This window comes from Acinonyx jubatus, chromosome B3 (genome assembly GCF_027475565.1).
Source record: "Acinonyx jubatus isolate Ajub_Pintada_27869175 chromosome B3, VMU_Ajub_asm_v1.0, whole genome shotgun sequence".
Classification (NCBI taxonomy): domain Eukaryota; kingdom Metazoa; phylum Chordata; class Mammalia; order Carnivora; family Felidae; genus Acinonyx; species Acinonyx jubatus.
The window spans coordinates 98,177,039-98,202,720 of NC_069386.1; the positions used below are offsets into that span (position 1 = coordinate 98,177,039).

General features: G+C 37.4%; 1 protein-coding gene across 5 annotated transcripts in view; it reads right to left on the reverse strand.

Annotated features, from left to right (window-relative positions):
- Positions 1-25,682, reverse strand: part of TXNDC16 (thioredoxin domain containing 16) — a 143,016-nt gene that overhangs the window by 95,731 nt on the left and 21,603 nt on the right. For all 5 annotated transcript variants that reach the window (XM_053224461.1, XM_015080118.3, XM_015080117.3 and 2 more), the window contains exon 7: positions 275-396. In XM_053224461.1, the coding sequence (XP_053080436.1) occupies positions 275-396 (122 nt within the window). The remainder of the gene's footprint in view (positions 1-274; positions 397-25,682) is intronic.

The window sequence follows — 25,682 nt, forward strand, 5'->3', positions numbered from 1 at the left end:
CCTCACAATAACACTAAAAGGTAGGCACAAGTTATTTTCACCATTTTACTGATTAAAAAGCCTAAAGTTACATTAAGTTGTCCAAGGTCATACTGTAAGTTGTCGGGACAGGGTATCTAACCTAGGCAATCTGGCTCCAGGGTTTTTTTCAACCACGATACTATGCTGCTTGTTTAAAGAAAGAAAACATACTAGTAAGGATGCCATTTTAAGTCCTTCAACATTCTCAGAGAAGTGTAGAGGCACAACAAAGATTAAAAGAAAAGCTCAATACCTGGTGTTCCGATGGCTCTTACATATGAGAATGCAATGTTTGCTTTTCCTTTCAGAGAATTTTCTATGTTCTGTAGGTATTCCAGGGTGGTAATATATTTTACTTCATTAAAAAGAAGAGCACTGAAATAAACAGAGATGTAATTTGTAGAAAAATCTGATATATAGTTATCTAACATATATTTTGAGTAAGTTAAAGAACCTAATCAAAAAAAGAAACTTAAGTCTTTTGAACAAATTATCAGTAGTAAGAACCTAAGCATTTTAATACTGATTTAAAATCACTCTCTCAATCATTTGTCTGTCCCTGTGAACATCAACCAGGAACAGTTGTGAGAAATGGTGCTCATTCTCCACCCAAACCACCTTAATATATTTAAGTTGTATTCACTAACATCCCACCCTGGTCAAAGAATCCCTTACAAATCTCTAAGCCTTGAACACATTTCAGCCCTTTACACATCTAAACTGAAGGTTTCTTTTCAGAGAGTATAAGGCTCTGCATGACCTACTTCTCCCAACTCTGTACTGTTGTACCATTCCTCAGGTCTACATACTTTTGGCACACCTGAGGGCCTTTGCACACACAATTCTTGTTGCTGAAGACTATTCCCTCTGCTCCTTCTCACATATCTGGTCTCAGTTTAAATATCATTGCCTCAAAGAAACCATCCCTGTTGGTGCTATGTAAGTAAGTCTGTAGCATTTTCTCTTTAATTTACATTATCTGATCCTTCCTAGTTCTTATCACAATTTATAATTGCTTATATATTTATTTACTTGCTTATCCCTGCCTTTCTTATTGAACTGTTTCCTTCTTTCATCAGGACCTTGCATATTTTATCACTATATCCACAATAACTTAGAATAGAACATAGTACACTAAGTAAACAATATTTGTTGAATGCATGAAAGAAAAAACAAGGTGGGAATTATTTATTCTCATTCATTTGAAGAAGTGCAAATCCAAAACAGAAAAAGAGCTTACTTACTCAAAAATACATTTATGGAATTGAGGAGCCAGGAACAGAACATAAAACCGGTCTCTTCATTCCTAATTCAATGATCTTTCCACTTGACCATAATTCTTCCAAATCATCTTTTCAGTGTATAGATCAGACTAATTAGTCACATTTCTTCATCCAAAAGAATTTCCTTTTTAAATTTTCCAGTTCTGTATAAATTATCCATAGCAACTCATTCCACTTAATCCCCGTGTGTGTGTGTGTGTGTGTGTGTGTGTGTGTGTGTGTGTGTCTGTGTGTGTGTGTGTCTGTGTGTGTGTGTATTTTTGTTAGGCTAAACTTAAAGAATTTTTTTAAATTGTCTCATGTTCATGTACTTAAATAAACTATTTCCAATAGATTAGTCAACCATGGTTTCTTCTTAAGGAAAACATGGTACTTTCTGCTTACACAACAGTTCTCAAACTTTTTGGTCTCAGGATACTTTTGTACCTTTAAAAATCACTGAGCTCCTCAAAGAGCTTTTGTTTATGTAGGTTATATCTATATGTAGTAATTAAATTATAAATTAAATAGAAGTTAAAATAGAAATTAAAACAGCAATTTAAAAATATTTGTTATTTATTGTAAAAATAATAAACACCACTGCATAGTAACACTTTATTTTAAAATAACTAAATTTTCCAAAACAAAAGAAAAAGTTGGTGATAAGAGTAGCATTGTTTTACATTTTTGCAAATCTCTTTAATATCTGGATTAACATAAGACAGCTGGATTCCCATATCTGCTTTTTCACTCAATCTGTTGTGACATCACACAGTATATCATACAGACTCTGAAAACTGAATTCATAAGAGAATGAAAATCAAAAAGGCAAATAATGTCTTAGTATTATTATAAAACTATTACTTTATGGGTACCCTGAAGTAAGTACCCTAAATTACACTGGCTTACATCTACATTATAGATTTCTTCAATTTTTTAAAAGAAATGTAAAACTTGATATTCTGTAATTGCCAGGGCTCTTTGTTTTTTTTTTTAATTTTTACAGTTTTTTAAAGTTTATTTATTTATTTTGAGAGACAGAGAGAGAGTATGAGTGGGGGGAAGGGGCAGAGAGGGAGAATCCCAAGCAGGCTCCACACACTCAGTGCAGAGCCCCTGTGGGGCTCAAATTCACAAAACCGTGAGCCACCCAGGCTTCCCTCTTGTTTTGTTTTTAAAAGAAATATTTACAAGGCATTACTCACTATATGCTAGATATTTTCAAGTTTTCATTTAAATTTAAATCCTCAATGGCATTATTTAAATATTATTTATTACACACACACATACACGCACACACATGAACACACACAAAAAACAGTTTGAGGGATTAAGTAACTTGTGGAGGTCATAGTGACAGTCACTGGTAGAGCTGAGATTCAAACTCAGGTCTTCTGGCACTAAGGCCAAACTGTGCTATTATTGACCACTCATAAATGGGAAACCAGGTGAAAAGGGAGGTATCTAATGAATAGTAAGGGAGTCTTGGTGGCAATTTGGGTTTTTTGCTGCTTATACATTTTAGCTAGCCTGTCCAGAATTACCTTTGAGACATTTCAGTCTGTGGGGAGGTGCCATCTAGTGAACTTAACTGAGCTACCATGGAAACTGTAAGCCCGGAAATTACATCTGCCCATTCACCTTTATTGCTCTAGCAACTCTAATCCATTTGCTTCAAAAACCGTATCTGGGAGTAGAAATCCCCCTAACCTTGCTTCTCAACAAAACTGGCAACTATAAATTAACAAAAGTCAACATTTGGGGGGCACCTACCACATGTCAGGCATAGTACTAAGCACTCCATGGTAATGGTAATTTTATCAGTTTGGGAACTGAACAGCTCTGAACTCCTCTCTTTTGCTTTGGGGATTTCCAGTTTTCTATGTATTCAAGTCCCTCCCACACACACACATCAAAAGTTAATGATGTCATAAACTTGCTCTTCTAGGCTTCCTGCTGCAAGGCATGGCCATAAGACCCAGGATCACTTACCTAACATTCTGGACCAGAAGCCAGTGATGTAAAGTATACGGGACAGTATAGAATTATTTCAAGAGGCAACATAGCAACAGTCAGCTTTAAATGACAGGGGCGCCTGGGTGGCTCAGTCAGTTAAACATCTGAGTCTTGATTTCGGCTCAGGTCATGATCTCCCAGTTCATGGGATCAAGCCCCACGTCAAGCACTGTGCTGATAGTGCAAAGCCTGCTCAGGATTCTCCCTCTCTCTCTGCCCCTCCCTGCTGGTGCTTTCTCTCTCCCACTCAAAATTAATAAACCTTTTTTAAAAATGTTAAAAGCAGGAATGACAACAGTATCAATGACAGCCCCAGCACAGGTGACACAGGCTGTGGCATCTGACACTCAGCAGTAATGCGGCAGGTCATCCCCAGACTAGTTGTGTATCATGCTTTGACTATAATTTAGAGCCGTATTAAGTCTGAGTCCAGTTCTCCAGCCCTTCTAGTGAGCCTGAGATTCCTATATCCACTCCAAATCCTTTTCTGCTTAAGCCAGTCAGACCCAGATTCAGAGGCTTATAACTAAAAACACTCAGAAATGCACTCAGTCTTGCTTAATTTTCATAGCAACCATCTGAGATCAGTACTATCATTAACTCCATTTTGCAGATAAGGTCATGGGGCTTAGAGAGGTTACCTTGCCTAATGTCCCAAAGCTCATTAAGTAGTCATTATCCATGAGATAATAATAACCAAAACTAATGACATTCATAATCTAATGATCTCCATGATTGTTTCCCAGTGGCTTCCTAACTTTAATAAGTTTTTAATGTTAATTTCCAGAATATGGGGACATCGAAGGATCTCTAGGATCCATGCATAAGCTTGTGCTCTTTCATTCAAGTCACAAAGAGGAGAAAACTGACAGAAATGGGTAAAAGGAAAAGTCTGTCTTGGCATTTCCTTGTTTAATGATGGGGTAAAACAGCCTGGGGTTGCTCTGACCTGGGCGCTCTCCCTGCTCTAGAAAGGCATTCCTTTTGCTTGGCATTCTTTTCCGGACACCCTCCTATCACAACCATTGGGTACATAAGATATATAACCCAGAACTGAATGGGTGTCAAAAAAAAAAAAAAAAAAAAAAAAAAAAAAAAAAAAAAGAAAGAAACAAAGAAACAAAGAAAGAAAGAAAGAAAAAAAAAAAGAAACTGAAGAGTCTATTTGACCCTGCTTTTGGAGCAGCAGGCATTCAGCCTTTTTTTTTTTTGGAAAAAAAGACTATTTTTACATTATGTTTCTGTCATTACTCAGATTCTAAAACGCCAGTAAAAAAGGGAATATTCTCTTCTATTTTCCCATACCAAAATCCCTGTAACAAAAAAAAAAAAAATTTTTTTTTTAAAGAAAAGAGGGGCACCTGGGTGCCTCAGTTGGTTAAGTATCTGACTCTCGATTTTGGCCCAGGTCATGATCCCCGGTTCATGAGTTCCAGACCCGCATCAGACTCCCTGCTGACAGCGTGGAGTCTGCTTGTGATTCTCTCTCTCTCTCTTTCTCTCTGCCCCTTCAGTGCACACTTTCTGTCTCAAAATAAATGAACTTTAATAAAAAAAGAAAAAAGAAAAAAGAGAGGAGGAGGGGAAGGAGGGAAAACAACACAGGGAGAAGAACAAATTATACAACCTTCTAATCCTCATTTGAGATTATAGTGCCTTAATCTCCTATACCTCACTTGACCTCCCTCACACTGGTTAGATATATGATATTCTCAATCAACAAATAAATATTAGTTGCTACTTTATTTTTCTAAATATTACCCCTTTTCATCCAAAAACTGGGAGTAAAATTTTCCTCATGTAATTATCAAACCACTGAATTCCACGAGATTTAACTATGTATATTTTAGAAACCATGGCTAAGAACTTCTAGAATATAAATCCCAATACTCATTCTTAATATAAGTTGTATTTATTTTGCAAATTGGTATCATTTTCCATATGGTTCAAAACACAAGGAACCAAAAAGTTAACAGTCTACCAACAACACCTTCCCCCAATCCCAGCTCCCCCATTCCATTCCTGTCAACCTGTATTATCAGTTTCCTGCGAACCTTCAGTATCTGTGCCATATACATATAAGCCATAAACATATATTTATATATGCCCCTTTTAGAAGACAATCCTCCCTGGATTTCTCAGTGTTCCTACACAGTCCAAGTCTCCTGCAGATGAAACCTGCCTGGCAGGATATGACGTTGGAAACTGTCTCCTCGGCACCTTCTAAGATAGTCTCCTTTCCTTAGAAGCCATCAGCTCCCATTCAAAGAGCAATAAAACCTTTCCTATCTTCCCTGGAGCCAAAGAGAAAAATTTAGGGACAGAAACCTCCTTCTCCTGCCCCAGAGAGGATTTGTTAACTTTCAGAGAAAAAGATAAGCCTAGCACTCAATCTCCAGAAGGAAATAGATGTTCCAGCTCCTATAGAAGCTCAGAGAGTCATAATTTCCGAGTTCTCCTCCAAACCTTACTATCAGTACAGGTGTAAGCATATGGTTCTTACTTTACTGCTCTGTGGAGAACTGGGTAGAGGGACTTAGCACTACCATGCTACCCTGGCTGCTATCACTGTTGAGGGGTCTGATTGCTGATTCAGAGGGCTGGTGTTTCTGCAATTATATACCCAAGCAGGGTAACATCTGAGACCCTTCAGAGTTCTGGACTTAATACCTGCTATCTTACACACATACAGCTGTATGATACTCTAAACACTTGGTTTATTTGACTTAATACATCCTGAAAAAATCAAGGCAAGAAAATTTTAATAGATCAATATGTCAGTATATTTTTAACCAATGATATTTTAGGAATATTTTAAATATCTTACCAAAAACATACTTAACTGGCAATAAATGGTCTAAAATATAGAATTCTTTAACTATTTTGTGTCAAGCTTACCCTAACTTTATACCTGTTATTCTATTTTTAGATTTTTACTAACTCAATCTTTTTCTCAATTGCAATTTTCCTATATTAAAAGAATAAAAAGTTAGCTAAAACCTTGATCTCTCTTTCTGCCAAAGAAGCAAAGTCAAATATAATAGCAGATCACTGGTCTCCATCAAAACACTCTACATAAAGAACAAATTAAAATGCTTCGAAGAAAAAAATAGCATGGTTACACCTTTTTAAAAAGCAAGCCAAATAAAACATATAAATATTCTCAAATGCACATTTTAAGTATATATAAAAGTATTTTTAAGAAATAATAAAAACAATCCAAACATTATCCACAAATATTTATTTTTTTTTTTTATTATGAAGTTTTAAGAAGTGGATTTAGGTCAAAAATAACTGACAAGTTAGGGGCACCTGGTTGGCTCAGTTGGTTGAGTGTCTGACTTTGGCTCAGGTCATGATCTCACAGTTGGTGACTTTGAGCACCATGTCGGGCTCTGTGCTGACAGCTCAGAGCCTGGAGCCTGCTTCAGACTGTGTGTCTCCCTCTCTCTCTGCCCCTCTCCCGCTTGCAAGCGCGCACACGTGCTCTCTCTCTCTCTCTCTCTCTGCCCCCCCCAAAAATAAACTTAAAAAAAATTTTTTTAAAAATAACTGACAAGTTAATTGAAATTAACATATTTGAATAAATGCCAGTAAGTTTTGGCTCAACAGTTTATTGCCTAATAAAATTCTTAACTTAAACTTAGAAAAATTATTTACATATAACTATATACATACTATATAATATACAATATATACGAATAGCTCTTATGCACATATTTAGTATCAGATAATGCTATCTTAGAAAAAAGATAAAGCTCTTATGTATGTATTTAATATCAAATAACAGTGTCTTAGAAAAAAAACACCCAAGGATATAAACATAAAGAGCTGTTTAGCTCCAGGTAATGGGATTATGAAGCATTTTAGGTGAGATTTTCATGGCTTTCTATATTTCTCATGCATTCTACAATAAAGATATTGTTCCTGTAATCTAGTTTCTTGTTTCAGTCTTTTATTTTAATGTTTATTTTGAGACAGCAAGAGAGTGTGCAGCAAGTGGGGCAGGGGCAGAGAGAGAGTGCATGTGAGTGGAGGAGGGTCTGGGAGAGAGGGAGAGAGAGAATCCCAAGTAGGTTCCACACCATCAGCACAGAGCCTGACATGGGGCTCAAACCTACAAACAATGAGATCATGACCTGTGCCAAAACCAACTAAACCACCCAGGCGTCCCTCCAGTCTCTCATAAAATAATAAAAATTCAGGAAGATCAAAGGGCACAAATTTAATACACAGAAATCAGTATTCATATATTTATATATATTATACATATAACTATACATCATACTTCTGTATTTCACATATACGTGTATTATACATAGATACACACCCATAAAATATCAATGTGTGTATGTTAGAAGACAATGAAAGAAAAGAACCCATTTACAACAGAAACTAGAGAGATAAAATATCTAGCAATATACTTAAGTGTCCAGTCATAAATGATGAACGTATTAAAACACTATTGTAGGATAAAAAAGAAAAGCTGAACAAATGGAAAAACATCAGGATCTGGGATGGGAAGATTCATTATAGAGAAGTCAACTGTCCCTAAAATAATTTCTATGAATTTAATATCAGTAGGATTTAGTCAGGGAGGGGAAGAAACCAGACAAGTTAATTTTAAATGTCATATGTAAACAACACAAATAAGCAATTCTAAAAACAGAAATATGAAGGGCTTGGACCGTTCAGATATTATATTATAAAGGCTCAATTATTAAAGCAATGGTACTGCGATATACAGAAATGAAACAGAAAGTGCAAAAATAGACCTAAATATATATTTATGAGAGTTGAGTATAAAAGGCAACATCTGGAATAATGGAAGATCTACTAATCTCAGTTGTGTTGAGATAATTATGTAGCTACCTGGCTAATATAAAGCTAAATCCATTCCTTATACCATTCACTAAGTTAAATTCCAAACATCAAAGATTTAAATGAAAAACAGAAACCATTATAACACTAAGATAATAAATACAACCACACAAATAAAGCAAAAACAATTTAATGGAGAAAGGATAGCTAAAACAATTGGACATCCACATGCAAACAAATGAAATTAGACGCTGGCTTTACACTTTCACAAGAATAACTCAAATAGATCAGAGATCTAAATGTAAAACATCCAACTATAAAACTTTTGGAAGATAACATAGAAGAAAATCTTGGTGACCTTGTATTTGGCAATGAATTTTTGGATACAACACCAAAAGCACAATCCATGAAAGAAAAAAGTGTTAGGCTGGAATTCATTATTATTAAAAACTTCTGCTTTGGGGAACATGGGTGGCTCAGTTGATTAAGTGTCTGACTTTTTTTTTTTTCTCTTTTCAAATTTTTATTTAAATTTCTGTTAGTTAACATACAGTGCAATACTGATTTCAGGAGAATTTTTAAACAATTCATCACTTACATACAACACCCAGTGCTCATCATAAGTGCCTTCCTAATACCCATCACCCACCTAGCCCATCCCTACCTCCCTCCCTCCATCAACCTTCAGTCTGTTCGCTATCATTAAGAGTCTCTTATGGTTTGTTTCCCTCTCTCTTGTTTCTTTCCACCCCCCCGCCCATATGCTCATCTGTTTTGTTCCCTAAATTTTGCGTCTGTTGTTTGTAAATAATTTATTGTCACGTTAGCTAACATACAGCATATACAGTATAGTCTTGGCTTCGGGAGTAGATCCCAATGATTCATCAATTACATACCACACACAGTACTCATCCCAGCAAGTGCCCTCCTCAATGCCCATCAACCATTTGCCCCACCTCCCCAACCGTCCACCCCCATCAACTCTCAGTTTTCTCTCTGTATTTAACAATCTCTTAGGGTTTGCCTTCCTCTCTGTAACTTATTTTTCCTTCCCTTCCCCTATGTAGGATAAGGATAAGTATTAGGATACTCAAATTCTGCATGAGTGAGAACATATGATATTTGTCTTTTTCTGACTGGCTTATTTCACTTAGCATAATACCCTCCAGTTCCATCCATGTTGTTGCAAAAGGCAAGATTTCAATCTTTTTCATCACCAAGTAGTATTCCATTGTATATATATACCACATCTTCTTATCTATTCATCAGTTGATGGACATAGGGGCTCTTTCCATAACCTGGCTATCAAGCACTGCTATAAACATTGGGGTACATGTGCATCTATGCATCAGCAGTACTGTAACCTTTGGATAAATTCTTAGTAGTGCTATTGCAGGGTCATACAGTAATTCTATTTTTAACTTTTTGAGGAACCTCCACAGTTTTCCAGAGCGGCTGCACCAGTCTGCATTCCCACCAAGAGTACAAGAGGGTTCCCCTTTCTCCACATCCTCCCCAGCATCTGTTGTTTCCTGAGTTGTTAATTTTAGCCACTCTGACTGATGTGGGGTGGTATCTCAGTGGGGTTTTGATTTGTATTTCCCTGATGAGTGAGGTTGAGCATCTTTTCATGTGTCTGTTAGCCATCTGAATATCTTCTTTGGAAAAGTGTCTATTCATGTCTTCTGCCCATTTCTTCACTGGATTATTTGTTTTTCAGGTGGAGTTTGGTAAGTTCTTTATAGATTTTTTATACTAATCCTTTATCCAATATGTCATTTGCAAATATCTTCTCACATTCTGTGTGTTGCCTTTTAGTTTTGTTGATTGTTTCCTTTGCAGTACAGAAGCTTTTTATCTTAATGGGTCCCAGTAGTTCATTTTTGCTTTTACTTCTCTTGCCTTTGGAGACACGTCAAGTAAGAAATTGCTGTGGCTGAGGTCAAAGAGGTTGTTGGCTGCTTTCTCCTCTAGGGTTTTGATGGTTTCCTGTCTCACATTAAGTCTTTCATCTATTTTATTTTTGTGTATGGTATAAGACGGTGGTCCAGTTTCATTCTTCTGCATGTTGCTGTCTAGTTGTCCCAGCACCATTTGCTAAAGAGACTGTCTTTCTTCCATTGGATACTTTTTCCTGCTTTGTCAAAGATTAGCTGGCCATACATTTGTTGGTCCATTTCTGGGTTCTCTATCCTATTCCATTGGTCTATATGCCTATTTTTATACCAATACCATACTGTCTTGATGATTACAGCTTTGTAATAGAAGCTAAAGTCCAGGATTGTGATGCCTCCTGCTTTGGTTTTCTTTTTCAATATTACTTTGGCTATTTGGGGTCTTTTGTGGTTCCATACAAATTTTAGGACTGTTTGTTCTAGTTGAGAAGAATGCTGGTGCAATTTTGACTGGGACTGCATTGAATGTGTAGACTGCTTTGGGTATACACATTATATCCAATGTGTATACCCATTATAACAATATTTGTTCTTCTAATCCATGAACATGGAATGTTTTTTCATTTCTTTGTGTCTCCTTCAATTTTTTTTTCATATGCTTTTTATAGTTTTCAGCATACATATCTTTCATCTCTTTGGTTAAGTTTATTCCTAGGTATTTCATGGTTCTTGGTGCAATTGTAAATGGGATCAATTCCTTGATATTTCTTTCTGTTGCTTCTTTATCGGTGTATAGAAATGAAACTGATTTCTGGACATTTATTTTATATCCTGCAACTTTGCTGAATTCATGTATCAGTTCTAGCAGTTTTTTGGTGCAGTCTGTTGAGTATTCCATGTAGAGTATCATGTCATCCGTGGAAAGTGAAGTTTGACTTCTTTGCCAATTTGGATGCTTTTCACTTCATTTTGTTGTCTGACTGCTGATGCTAGGACTTCCAACACTATGTCAAACAGTGGTAAGAGTAGACATCCCTGTAGTGTTCCTGATCTCAGAGTGAAAGCTCAGTTTTTCCTCATTAAGCATGATATTAGCTGTGGGCTTTTCATGTATGGCTTCTATGATGTTTAGGTATGTTCCTTCTATCCCGACTTTCTTGAGGGTTTTTATTAAGAAAGGATGCTGTACTTTGTCAGATACTTACTCTGCATCTATTGACAGGATCATATGGTTCTTACCCTTTCTTCTATTAATGTGATGTATCTATTTGTGAATACTGAACCAACCCTATAGCCCAGGAATGAATTCCACTTGATGGTGGTGAATAATTCTTTTAATATAGTGTTGAATTTGATTTGCTAGTATCTTGTCGAGAATGTTTGCATCCACATTCATCAGGGATATTGGCCTGTAATTCTCCTTTTTAGTGGGTCTCTTTCTGGCTTGGGAATCAAGGTAATGGTGGCTTCATAGAATGAGTTGAGAAGCATTCCTTCTGTTTCTATTTTTTGGAACAGCTTGAGAAGAATAGGTATTAACTCTGCTTTAAATGTCTCATAGAATTTCCCTGGGAAGCCATCTGGTCCAGGACTCTTACTTGTTGGGAGATTTTTGATAACCGATTCAATTTCTTCACTGATTATGGGTCTGTTCAAATTTTCTATTTCCTCCTGTTTGAGTTCTGGTAGTGTGTGGGTGTCTAGGAATTTTCCATTTCCTCCAGATTGTCCAGTTTGTTGGCATATAATTTTTCATAGTATTCTCTAATAATTGTTTGTATTTCTGTGGTGTTGATTGTGATCTCTCTCTCCTCTTTTATTCATGGTTTTATCTATTTGGGTCCTCTCTATTTTCTTTTTGACAAGTCTGGCTAGGGGCTTATCAATTTTACTCTTTCAAAAAAACCAGCTCTTAGACACATCAATCTGTTCTACTGTTTTTGGATTCTATATTATCTGTTCTAATCTTTATTATTTCTCTTCTTCTGCTGGCTTTGGGCTTTTCTTTGCTGCTCTGTTTCTAGTTCCTTTAGGTGTGAGGTTAGGTTCTATACTTGGGATCTTTCTTGCTTGTTGAGATAGGCCTGGATTCAATGTATTTTCCTCTTAAGACTGTCTTTGCTGCATCCCAAAGGGTTTGGACTATCATGTGTTCATTTGCTTCCATACATTTTTTAATTTCTTCTTTAATTTCCTGGTTGACCCATTCATTCTTTAGTAGGATGTTCTTTAATCTCGATGTATTTGGAGGCTTTCCAAAGTTTTTCTTGACATTGATTTCAAGTTTCATTGCGTTGTGATCTGAAAATATACATAAATATAAAATATCTCAATCCTTTTATATTTGTTGAGGGCTGTTTTGTGACTCAGTACGCGATCTATTTTGGAAAATGCTCCATGTGCACTCGAGAAGAATGTGTACTCTACTGCCTTTGGATGAAAACTTCTGAATATATCTGCTAAATCCGACTGCTCCAGTGTATCCTTGAAGGCCATTGTTTCCCAATTAATTTTCTGCCTACATGATTTGTCCACTACTATAAGTGGAATATTAAAGCCTTACAGTATTATTATCAATAATTACAGTATTATTGTCAATAAGTTTGCTTATGTTTGTGATTAATTGATTTATATATTCAGGTACTCCATGTTGGGGGCATAAACATTTATAATTGTTAGCTCTATTTGATGGGTAGACCCCTTAATTATTATATCATGACCTTCTTCATTTCTTGTTACAGTCCTTAGTTTAAAATCTAGTTTGTCTGATACATGTATGGCTACCCCAGATTTCTTTTGACTTCCAGTAGCATGCTAGATGGTTCTCCATCCCCTCACTTTCAGTCTGCAGGTGTCTTCAGGCCTAAAATGAGTCTCTTGTAGGCAGCATAGAGATGGATCTTTGTTTTTTATCCATTCTGATACCCTATATATTTTGACTGGGGTATTTAGTCTATTTACATTCAGAGTGATTATTGAATAATATGGATTAGTGTCATTATCTGAAGGTTTTGTGCTTGTGGTGATGTCTCTCGTCCTTTGTAGTCTTTGCTGCTTTCCACTCACAGAGCTCCCCCTTAGGATTTCCAGCAGGGCTGATTTAGTGGTCATGAACTGCTTTAGTTTTTGTTTGTCTGGGAAAGCCTTTATTTCTTCTATTCTGAATGACAGCCTTGTTAGATAAAGGATTCTTGGCTGCATATTTTTCCTATTCAGCACATTGAATATTTCCTGCCCCTCCCTTATGGCCTGCCAAATTTCAGTAGACAGGTCTGCTACTACCCTTACGTAGGTTAAGGCCCATTTATCCCTAGCTGCTTTCAGAATTCTCTCTTATCTTTGTATTTTGCCAGTTTCATTATGATATGTCATGGTGTTCATCTGTTTTTGAATTTGAAGGGAGTTCTCAGTGCCTCCTGGACTTGGATGTCTGCTTTCTTTCCCAGATTAGGGAAGTTCTCAGCTATAATTTGTTCAAAGAAACCCTCTGCCTTTTTCTTTCTCTCTTTTTCTTCTGGAATTCCTATATATGAATATTATTGCATTTCATTGAATCACTTAGGTCTCTAATTCTCCCCTCATGGTCTAGTAATTTCCTATCCCTCTTTTTCTCAGCTTCATCATTTTCCACAAGCATATGACTGGCTCTGGTCTGGAGAAAGTCATGCAACCCTGAAAACTGATCTTCATTCCTAAGGCTGTTTACAAGGTAGAAACTGGTTCTCTCTGTATTTTTTGTTCCTCAGTCCATCATCCAGAGAGGTTTTTCTCGTCAAAATACAGTCCCACACTTCCACAGCTTCTCTTTCTCCTCCTTTTGTCTCTCCATCAAAGGGGTTCCCCTGTTCCATGCCTACACTGCCCGTTTTATCTCTCCCAATTTGCAAACGTGCACCTCTGTCCCACCAAGCTGTCTCTGTACACCCATGGAGATGTTTCTGTCATTCTGTAGCATGGATTCCTGGAATTCCAAGTGTTTTGACCTCAATAATGTATTTGAGGGACAAGGGAAATTCTGGTTTCCCTACTTTTCTGCCATCTTGACTCTCCTGAATATCAAAGATCCGACTCTTGATTTCAGCTCAGGTCATAATCTCAAGGTCATGGGATTGAGCCCATGACCAAGCCCCACACTGGGCTCCATAATGGGTGTGAAGCCTGCATAAGATTCTATTTCTCCCTTTCTCTGTGTCCCTCCCCTACTCTTTCTCTCTCTCAAAAACAAACAAATAAACAAAACTCCTACTTTGCAAAAGATACTGCTAAGAGAATGAAAAATAAGCCAAGCCTGGGAGAAAATATTTGTAACAGGTCTGATAAAATATTTGTATTCATAAAACACAAAAGAACTCTTAAATGGTGTTGGGAAAACTGACAGCTACATGCAAAAGAATAAAACTGGACCATCATCTTATACCATGTACCAAAATAAATTCAAAATGGATTAAAGACTTGAATGTAAGACCTGGAATCACAGAACTCCTAGAAGAAAACATAGTCAGTAAGCTCTTTGATATCTGTCTTTTGGACTAGTCCCCTCAGGCAAAAGCAACAAAAGCTAAAACAAACAAATGGGATTAGATCAAACAAAAAAGCTTTTACACAGCAAAGAATATCATCAGCAAAAGGAAAAGACAACCTACTGAATGGAACAAAATATCTGCAAATCATACATCCAATAAGGAGCTCATATCTAAAATATATAAAAGAACTTATACAACTCAAAATCAAAAAAAAAAAAAAAAAACCACTGGAATGCCTGGGTGGCTCAGTCAATTAAGTGTCTGATGTCAGCTCAGGTCATGATCTCACGGTTTGTGGGTTCGAGCCCTGTGTCTGGCTCTGTACTGACAGCTCAGAGCCTGCAGCCTGCTTCGGATTCTGTGTCTCCCTCTCTCTCTGCCCCTCCCCTGATGACTGACTCCCAGTCTGTCTTTCTGTCTGTCTCTCTCTCAAAAATAAACATTAAAAAAAAAAACCCAAATAACCCAATTTAAAAATGGGTAGTGTACTTGAGTAGACATCTTTCCAAAGAAGACCTACAATCAGGTGCATGAAAAGATGCTCAACATCACTAATGATCAGGGAAATGACAATCAAAACTACAATATCACCTCACATCTGTCAGACTGGCTATTATCAAAAAGACAACAACAACAAAAAAAAGTGCTCATGAAACTGTGGAGAAAAAGGATCCTTGTAGATTCCTGGTGTGAATATAAATTGGTACAGCCACTATGGAGAACAGAGGCTCCTCAGAAAGTTAAAAACAGAACTACCAGGGGTGCCTGGGTGGGTCAGTGGGTTAAGCATCCAAATCTCAATTTCAGTTCAGGTCATGATCTTGCGGTTGGTGAGTTCGAGCCCTGTATCAGGCTCTGTTCTAACTGCGGGAAGCCTGCTTGGGATTCTCTGTCTCCCTCTCTCTCTGTCCCTCCTCTATTTACTCTCTATGTCTCTCTCTCCTTCTCTCTAAATAAATATATAAACAGCAAACGTTAAAAAAAAATAGAACTACCATATGATCTAGAAATTCCACCTCTGGGTATTTATCTGAAGGAAACAAAAACACCAATCCAAAAGAATATATGTACTCCTATATTCACTGCAGCATTATTACAGTAGCCAAGATACAGACGCAATCTAAGGGTTTATGGATAGATGAATGGATTTAAAAAAATGTGACACACACACACAATGTAGTATTACTCAGTCATAAAACAGAATGAAATCTTACCATTTGAGACAACATGGATGGACTTAGAGAGTATTATGCTAAGTGAAGTAAATCAGAGAAAGACAAATACCATATGATTTCACTTATATGTGGAATCTAAAAAAAAAAACCAAAAGAATAAAACAGACACAAAGGGGTAGGGGTTAAAGGATGGGCAAAATAGGTGAAGGGGATTAAAAAGTACAAACTTCCAGTTGTAAAATAAAGTCATGGAAAGAGAAATTCATTGGTTTGATGAGAATCTGTGAGACCATGAGGTTCTTGATCTGTGCAGAGTATTAATGTGTAACAGCGGCCTATTCTAGGATTTCTCTTGAGCCTGGCAAGTGTCCTGAACCAGTTGCCATTTCTATCTTGCTGGTCTGACAGAGTTGGGAAGGTCCAAGCCTTAGGACCCACTTTCCTTTCTTATCCAATGTTTTCCTGCCAAAACCCTGTGGGCTGATAATTCCCTTGAGGTGGAAAACGGTTTGCATTTACAACTGTAAGTTTACTCATCCTTTTAATTTATGTAAGGTTTTTAAGACAGGACAATTCTTTAAGACAGGACAACAGGGGCGCCTGGGTGGCTCAGTTGGTTAAGCGTCCAACTTCGGTTCAGGTCATGATCTCACAGTTTGTGAGTTCGAGCCCCACGTCGGGCTCTGTGCTGACAGATTAGAGCCTGAAGCCTGCTTCGGATTCTGTGTCTCCCTCTCTCTCTGCCCCTCCCCTGCTTGTGCTTTCTCTCTCAAAAATAAATAAACATCAAAAAAAAAAAAAGATAGGACAACAAATTTTGGTTTTCTACTGTCATATGAGAACATTAGGCCCCAGCAACACATCACTAGGTCAGGAAAATAAAGTGCTACAGCAAAAAAAAATTAAGTCATGGAGACGTATTGTGTAACATGCTGACAGTAGTCAACAGTATTATAATAACTTTACATGTGACAGGTGGCAATTAGACTCATTGTTGGAATAATTTTGCAACATATAAAAATACCAAATCACCATAAGGTATGCCAAAAACTAATAGGATATTATATGTCAATTATACTTCAGTAAAAAAATAAAATTAAAAATTAAAAAATAGAGGTTCTTGGTTGTCAAAAAGCCACAAATCAACCAAAAGAAAACAACCCAGTTAAAATATGGGCAAAAGATCTAAATAGATACCCCACCAAAAAAAATATATACAGATGGCAAATAAGCATATTGAAACATGCTCAACATCATATGTAATTACAAAATTGCAAATTAAAACAATGAGATACCACAACAATTGGAATGGCTAAAATTTTCTAAAAAGTTGACAATACCAAATGCTGACAAGGATATGGAGCAAGAGGAACCCATTCATTGCAAGTGCTCCTACAAAATAGTACAGCCACTTTGGAAGACAGACTGGCAGTTTCTTACAAAGCTAAACATAATCTTCCCATATGATCTAGAAATCATACTCCTAAGTATTTACCTAAATTAGTTGAAAACATCATCCATTTAAAAAAAGTTACACACCAACATTTACAGAAGCTTTATTCATAAATGCTGAAACTTAGAATCAACCAAGATGTCTTCAATAGGTGAATGGATAAACAAACAGTGGTATAACTATATGATGGGATACTATTTAGTGATAAAAAGAAATGAGCCATCCAGAAGAAATGGACAGACGTTTCTCTAAAGAAGATATGCAGATGGCCAACAAACACATGAAAAGATGCTCAACATCATCATTAGAGAAATGCAAATCAAAATGACAGTGAGATATCACCTCACGTCTGTCAGAATGGCTAAAATCAGAAACACAAGAAACAACAAGGATGACAAGGATGTGGAGAGAAAGGAACCCTTGTGCACGTTGGCAGGAATGCAAACTGGTGCACCGACTGTTTAAAATTTAAAATAGAACTATCCTACAATCCCGTAATTACACTATTAGGTATTTAGCTAAAGAATACAAAAACACTAGTTCAAAGGGATACATGCACCTCAATGTTTATTGCAGCATTATTTACAACAGCCAAATTATGGAAGCAGCCCAAGTGTCCAACAATAGTTGAATGGAAGAAGAGGTGATATATACATACAATGGAATATCATTCAGCCATAAAAAGAATGAAATCCTGTCATTTGCAACAACATAGATGGAACTAGAGAGTATTATGCTAAGTGAAATTAAGTCAGAGAAAGACAGATACCATGTGATTTCACTCATAGGTGGAATTTAAGAAACAAAAAAGTAAAGTGGAAAAAAGGGAGAAACCAAGAAACAGTTGCTTAACTATAAATAACAAACTGATGGTTACCAGAGTGGAGGTGGGGGAGGTGGGGGGGTAGGGGGGGATGGGCGAAATAGGTGATGGAGATTAAGGAGTACACCTGTGATAAGCACCGGGTGATATATGGAATTGCTGAATCACTACATTGTACATCTGAAACTAATATAGCGCTATATGTTAATTACACTGTAATTAAAATTTTTAAAAAAAGAAATGGGCCATCAGACCATGAAAAGACATGGAGGAAAATTAAATACATATTGCTAAGTAAAAGTAGTCAACCTGAAAAGGCTAAGTCAGTATGATTCCAACTATATGACACTCTGGAAAAGGCAAAACCACAGAGACAGTAAAAGATTAGTGGTTGGGGAATGGAAGAGAGGGATAAATAGGTGAAGTACAGGAGACTTTTTTAGGCTAGTGAAACTATTCTGTTTGATACTGTAATGGTGAATACATGTCATTATACATTTGTCAAAACTCACAGAACTGTACAACAGAAAGCATGAATCCTAATATGAACTATGTACTTTTGTTAATAATGTGTCATTATTCATTCATTAACTATAACAAATGTACTACACTAATGCAAAATGTTAATGAGGGAAACTGAATACAAAGGAGAAAGGAGGTATACCAGAATTCTCTTCACTATGTGCTCACTTTTCTCTAAACCTAAAACTGCTCTAAAAAAACAAAATCTAGGTCATCCTCTAAACCTGAAAGGGTAAGAGACTGGTAGTGGTGTCTTTTACACTAGCAACCATATCTCAGAGATAATTCCTAGTGCCATAGGCAGAAATTTACAAATTGCAAAACCTAGGTTTGATTTACTAATTCTTCTCTTCACTAAAGTTGTTTGTTTTGCACAAAATTCTAAAACTGGAAAAAATGGAGAAGGACCTAAGATGATGGAATAGCAGGAGGACCCTAGGCTTGCCTCGTCCCTGGAACACAGCTGGATACATATCAAATCATTGTAAATATCCAAGAAGTTGACCTGAGGACTGACAGAATAAAGGGCAAAGCGAGTGGGGGAGAAGAGCCACATCAGGGAAGGTAGAAACTTCAGAGACATAGTTTGGGGGAGAAACAGATGGCAGGTGCTGCAGAGGGAAGGAGCTCTGGTCACGGACAGAGTTCAGACAGACAGAGACAGAGGAGCGCACAGGGGTTCACACAAGGAAAACACTTCCCCAAAACCTTTGGGAAAATGAGAGGGACTGCTTTTGTGAGCTTTTATGACCAGTGGGGCTCAAAGACTGGAGGAGTTTTGGAGGTCCTTGGCAGGACTGATGTGGAGCCCATCAGGTGCTACAGTATTCCTGTGAATAAGGGCAGATAGCCTAGGAGCAGATGGTGGGATCTGAGGATCCCCTTGGACTCAGTGCGAGAGACGGTTCCCCATTCTTGGAGCATACCTGGGAGACGTGGCAGTGCCATTCTGGGGACAAAAGAGCCAGCAGCCACCATTTCCCTTCCATGCCTCTCAGCATAGGTGCAGAGACACCTGCTGGGGATGACTAACCGGAACACCAGCTTTTTGCTGTGCTTTCCTCCAAACTCCACAACTCCGTGCTTTGATATGACTGTCCTTCCGGGACAGACCTGTATCAGTTCCAGAGTGGCTACACCCTCCCCCAGAGGACCGGTATAGCTCCCCACCATACCACATCCCTACAGTTTGGAGTTTTAAAACTCAGTGGCCTGGTTGGATAGACCCCAAGATGCACTGTACCGCTAGGTGGGCAGACAGCCTAGACACAGCCAGGGATCTGAGAGATGCCTGGGACACATGAGAGGAGATTGTTCACACTTCTGGAAGGGCTTCCCAGATAGCAGTGGGCTCAAACTTCCCTCTCTAGACATGAGAGAAGAGGCTGGCACCATATCCCTCCCCAACCCCTCAGCATAAACTAACTTCACTAAGCAGTACAGCAAGAACAGTGGCAGCCTAAACCACTTACACCAATCCCTATCCCTCACCCCCACTGTACTCTGCTGGTGTTATTTCTTAGGTAAGTGTGCCTGAGAACCCCAGCAGTAGGCTCATCCCCCAAAGATCAGCACAAATCCCCTGTACGCACCAGGTCTACTAACCATAGAGTTTTGCAAAACTTCAACTCTAGTGGAAATAGCATCAGGTCTCATTAAACAAGGAGACTAGAGCACACCTAGTTAAAACTCGCCACACTCTGGCCAAGGTCCAAACACTTCCTCGCTGCAGGCAAGGAGAAAGTCTGGGAGAACTGACCTGAGAAAAGAGCCATAAAACACAGCAGCAGAGTACTCAAGCACATACAACAGACACACATCCTGAAGCATCAGGCTCTGGACAGTATATGACAGCTTCTTCATAAAGCCATTATTCTCAGGAGCAGGAAACATAACAGGCTTTCCTAAAACACAGAATAAGAGACCTAGACAAAATGCCAGAAAAGGTCATGGCCAGGGATCTAATCGAAACAGACATAAGTAATATGCCTAATCTAGAACATAAAGCAATAATCATAAGGATACTAGTGGGGCTTGAGAAAAGCAGAAAAGACACTAGGGAATCCCTTACCACACAGATAAAAGACCTAAAAACTAATCAGGCCGAAGTGAAAAATACAATAACTGAGATTTGAAACCAACTGGATGTAGTGACTACAAGGATAGAAGCAAAGGAATGAATAAATGATATACAAGATAAAATTATGGAAAATAATGAAGGTAAAAAGAAGAGGAAAAGAAAAATATTAGACCATGAATGTAGACTTAGGGAACTCAGTGACTTCATAAAGTGTAATATCATTCATATCATGGGAGTCATAAAAGAAGAGAGGGAAAAGGGGACAGAGGTTTATTTGAGGAAATGACAGCTGAAAACTTCCCTATCTGTGGAAGGTAACAGACATCCAAATCCAGGAGGCACAGAGAACTCTCATCAAAATAAACAAAATAAATAAATAAACAGCAGGCCAACACCAAGACATATCATAGTTAAATTTGCAAGATATAGACACAAAGAAAAAACCCTAATAGCAGCAAGACAAAAGAAGTCCCTAAATTACAAGGGAAGACAAATAAGGTTAGCAACAGATCTCTCCACAGAAACTTGGCAGGCAAGAAAGGAGTGGCATTATATATTCAACATACTGAATGGGGAAAATATGCAGCCAAGAATACTCTATCCAGCAAGGCTGTCATTCAGAATAGAAAGAGAGATAAAAGGGTTTTCCAGAAAACGAAAAGTAAAGGAGTTCATAACCACTAAACCAGCCCTGCAGGAAATATTAAAGGAGATTCTTTGAGTGGAAAAGAAGACCAAGGGTGACCAAGACTAGAAAGGAAAAGAGAAAATCTCCAGAAATGAAAAAACAAGTAATAAAGTGGCACTACATTCATAACTACCCATAATCACTCTGAATGTAAATGTACTAAATGCTCCAATCAAAAGACATACGGTGTGTGAATGGAAAAAGAAAAAGAAAAAGACCCATCTATATGCTGCCTATAAGAGACTCATTTTAGACCGAAAGACACCTGCAGATCAAATGTGAGGGAATGGAGAACCATCTAGTGTCAAAAGAAAGCCAGAGTAACCATAATTATATCAGACAAACTAGATTTTAAGCCAAAGACTATACCAGGAGATGCAGAAGGGTACTATATCATAATAACGGGGTCTATCCAACAAGAAGAGCTAACAACTGTAAATATTTATACCCCCAACTTGATAGCACCCAAATATATTAATCGATTAATAACAAACATAAAGAAACTCATTGAAAATAATATAGTAATAGTAGGGGACTTTAACACTGCACTTGTATCAATGGACAGATCACCTAAGCAGAAAATCAACAAGGAAACAATGACTTTGAATGACACAGTGGACCAGATGGACTTAACAGATATGTTCAGAACATTTCATCCTAAAATAGCAGAATACACATTCTTTTCAAGGGCACATGAGACCTTCTCCATAATAGATCACATACTAGGTCACAAATCACATACTAGGCCTCAACAAGTACAAAAAGATTGAGATGATACCATGCATATTTTCCTATCACAATGCTATGAAATGTGAAGTCAATCACAAGAAAAAATTTAGAAAGTCCACAAATATATGGAGACTAAAGAATATCCCACTAAAGAATGAATGTGTCAACCAGGAAATTAGAAAGAAAATAAAAAATACATGGAAACATATGAAAATGAAAACAGGATGGTCCTAAAACCTTGGGATACAGCAAAAGTTGTCATAAGAGAGAAGTATATATATAGTAATACAGGCCTACCTCAACAAGCAAGAAAAATCAACCACACCTAAAGGAGCTAGAAAAAGAACAACAAATGAAGCCTAAAGCCAGCAGAAGGGAAATAATAAAGCTTACAGCAGAAATAAATGATATAGAAACAACAACAAAAAAAACCCAGCAGAATAGATCAATGAAACCAGGAGATGATTTTTTGAAAAAATTAATAAAACTGATAATCCCCTAGCCATACTCATCAAAAATAAAGAGAAAGGACCCAAATAAATAAAATCATGAATGAGACAGGTCACAGATATATAAACAATTGTGAGAGAATATTATGAAAAATCATATGCCAACAAATTGAGCAATGTGGAAGAAATGGATAAATTCCAAAAAACATATAAACTACCAACTGAAACAGGAAGAAATAGAAAATTTGAACAGACTGATAACCAGGAATGAAATTGAATCAGTAATCAAAAATCTCCCAACAAAGAATGGTCCAGAGCCAGATTTATTCTTGGGCAAATTCTACCAAATATTTAAAGAAGAGTTAATATCTATTCTTCTCAAACTATTTCAAAAAATAGAAAAGGAAGGAAAATATCCAAACTCATTCTACAAGGCCAGCATTACCCTGATACCAAAACCAAAGACCCCACTAAAAAAGACAACTACAAACCAATATTCCTGATGAACATGAATGCAAAAATTCTCAATAAATACTAGCAAGTTGAACCCAACAGTACATTAAAAGAATAATTCAGCATGATCAAGTGGGATTTATTCCTGGGCTGCAAGAATAGCTTGCAAATCAATCAATGTGAAACACCTAATAAAAGGAAGGATAAGAACCATATGATCTTCTCAATAGATGCAGAAAAAGCGTACATCAAAATACAGTATCCATTCTTTTTTTTTTTTAATGTTTATTTTTGAGAGAGGGAGAGAGAGAGAAAGAAAGAGAGAGCACATAAGTGGGGGAGGGGGAAAGGGGGGGATACAGAGGATCTGAAGCAAGCTCTGTGCTGACAGCAGTGAGTCCAAACAGCATCCATTCTTGATAAAAACCCTCAACAAAGTGGGATAGTGGGAATATACCTCACCATCATAAAGGTCATATATGGAAGACCCACAGCTATTACCTTCAATGGGGAAACACTGAGAGCTTTTACTGTACGGTCAGGAACAAGGCAGGGATGTCCACTCTCATCACTGTAATTTAACCTAGTATTGGAAGTCTTAAGCCTTAGCAATTAGACAACATAATGAAATAAAAGGCATCCATATTGGTAAGGAAGAAGTCAAACTTTCACTATTTACAGACAACATCATACTCTATGTAGAAAACCCAAATGACTGATACACAAAATCAGTAAAGTTGCAGAATACAAAATCAACATATAGAAACTGTCTGCATTTCTATACACCAATAATGAAGCATCAGAAAGAGAAATCAAGGAATTGATCCCATTTACAATTGTACCAAAACAATAAGACACCTAGTAATAAGCCTAACCAAAAAGGTTAAAGACCTGTACTCTGAAAACTATAGAACACTTATGAAAGAAACTGAAGAGTACACAAAGAAATGGAAAAGCATTCCATGCTGATGGATTAGAAGAACAAATATTGTTAAAATGTCTATACTACCCAAAGCAATCTACACACTTAATGCAACTGCTATCAAAATACCTCAGGCATTTTTCACAGAGCTAAAACAAACAATCCTAAAATTTGTATGGAACCACAAAAGACCTTGAATAGCCAAGCCAGTCCTAAAAAGCAAAGCAAAGCTGGAAACATTACAGTTCCAGACTTCAAGCTATATTACAAAGCTGTAGTCATCAAGACAGTATAGTACTGGCACAAAAACAGACGTATAGAACAGAAAACCCAGAAAAGGACCCATAACTATATGGTCAACTAATCTTTGACAAAGCAGGAAAAGAATATCCAATGGAAAAAAGTCTCTTCAACAAATGGTGTTGAGAAAACTAGACAGCAACATGCAGAAAAACGAAACTGGACCACTTTTCATACACCATACACAAAAATAAATTCAAAATGGATGAAAGACCTAAATGTGAGACAGGAAACTACCAAAATCCTAAAGGAGAACACAGCTAACAACCTCTTTGACCTTGGCCAGAGCAACTTCTTACTAGACATGTCACTGGAGGCAAGGGAAACAAAAGCAAACATGAACTATCGGGACTTCATCAAGATTAAAAGCTTCTGCACAGTGAAGGAAAACAATCAACAAAACTAAAAGGCAGCCTACGGAATGGGAGATGATATTTGTAAATGACAAATCTGATAAAGGGTTAGTATTCAAAATCTATAAAGAAATTATCAAACTCAACACCCCAAAATAAATAATCCAGTTAAGAAATGGGCAGAAGACATGAATAGACATTTTTCCAAAGACACACAGATGGCCAATAGACACATGAAATGATGCTCAACATCACTCATCACCAGGGAAATGCAAATCAAAACTATAATGAGTGGGGTGCCTAGGTGGCTCACTCAGTTAAGTGCCTGACTTCAACTCAGGTCATCATCTCATGGTTCACGAGTTTAAGCCCTGCATCAGGCTCTGTGCTGTCAGCACAGATCCTGGAGCCTGTTTTGGATTCTGTGTCTCCCTCTCTCTCTGTCCCTACCCCACTCGTGCTGTTCCTCTCTCTCTCTCAAAACTAAATAAATATTAAAAAAAAAAAAAAAAACTACAATGAGGTATCACTTCACACCTGTCAGAATGGCTAAAAATAACAATACACAAAATAGCAAATGTTGGCAAGGATGTGGAGAGAGGGGAACCCTCTTAGATTGTTGATGGGAATGCAAACTGGTGCAGCCACTCTGGAAAACAGTATGGAAGTTCCTCAAAAAGTTAAAAATAGAACTACCCTACAACCCAGCAATTGCACTAATAGGTATTTACCCAGAGGATACAAAAATACAGACTTGAAGTGGCACATGCACCCTATGTTTATAGCAGCACTATGGACAATAGCTAAATTATGGAAAGAGCCCAAATGCCATCAACTGATGAATGGATAAAGAAGATGTAGTATATACACACAATGGAATATTATTCAGCCATCAAAAGAATGAAATCTTGCCATTTCCAACAACATGGATGGAGCCAAATATCCTATGTATTAACTAACTAGAATTTAAATTAAAAACTTGAAAATAAATAAAATCATTTAAGTGTTTTTTAAAAATCTTGAAACTGGGGCACCTGGGTGGCTCAGTCGGTTAAGTGTCCGACTTCGGCTCAGGTCATGATCTCACGGTTTGTGAGTTCGAGCCCCATGTCATGCTCTGTGCTGATAGCTCGGAGCCTGAAGCCTTCTTTGGATTCTGTGTCTCCCTCTCTCTGTGCCCCTCCCCCACTCATGCTC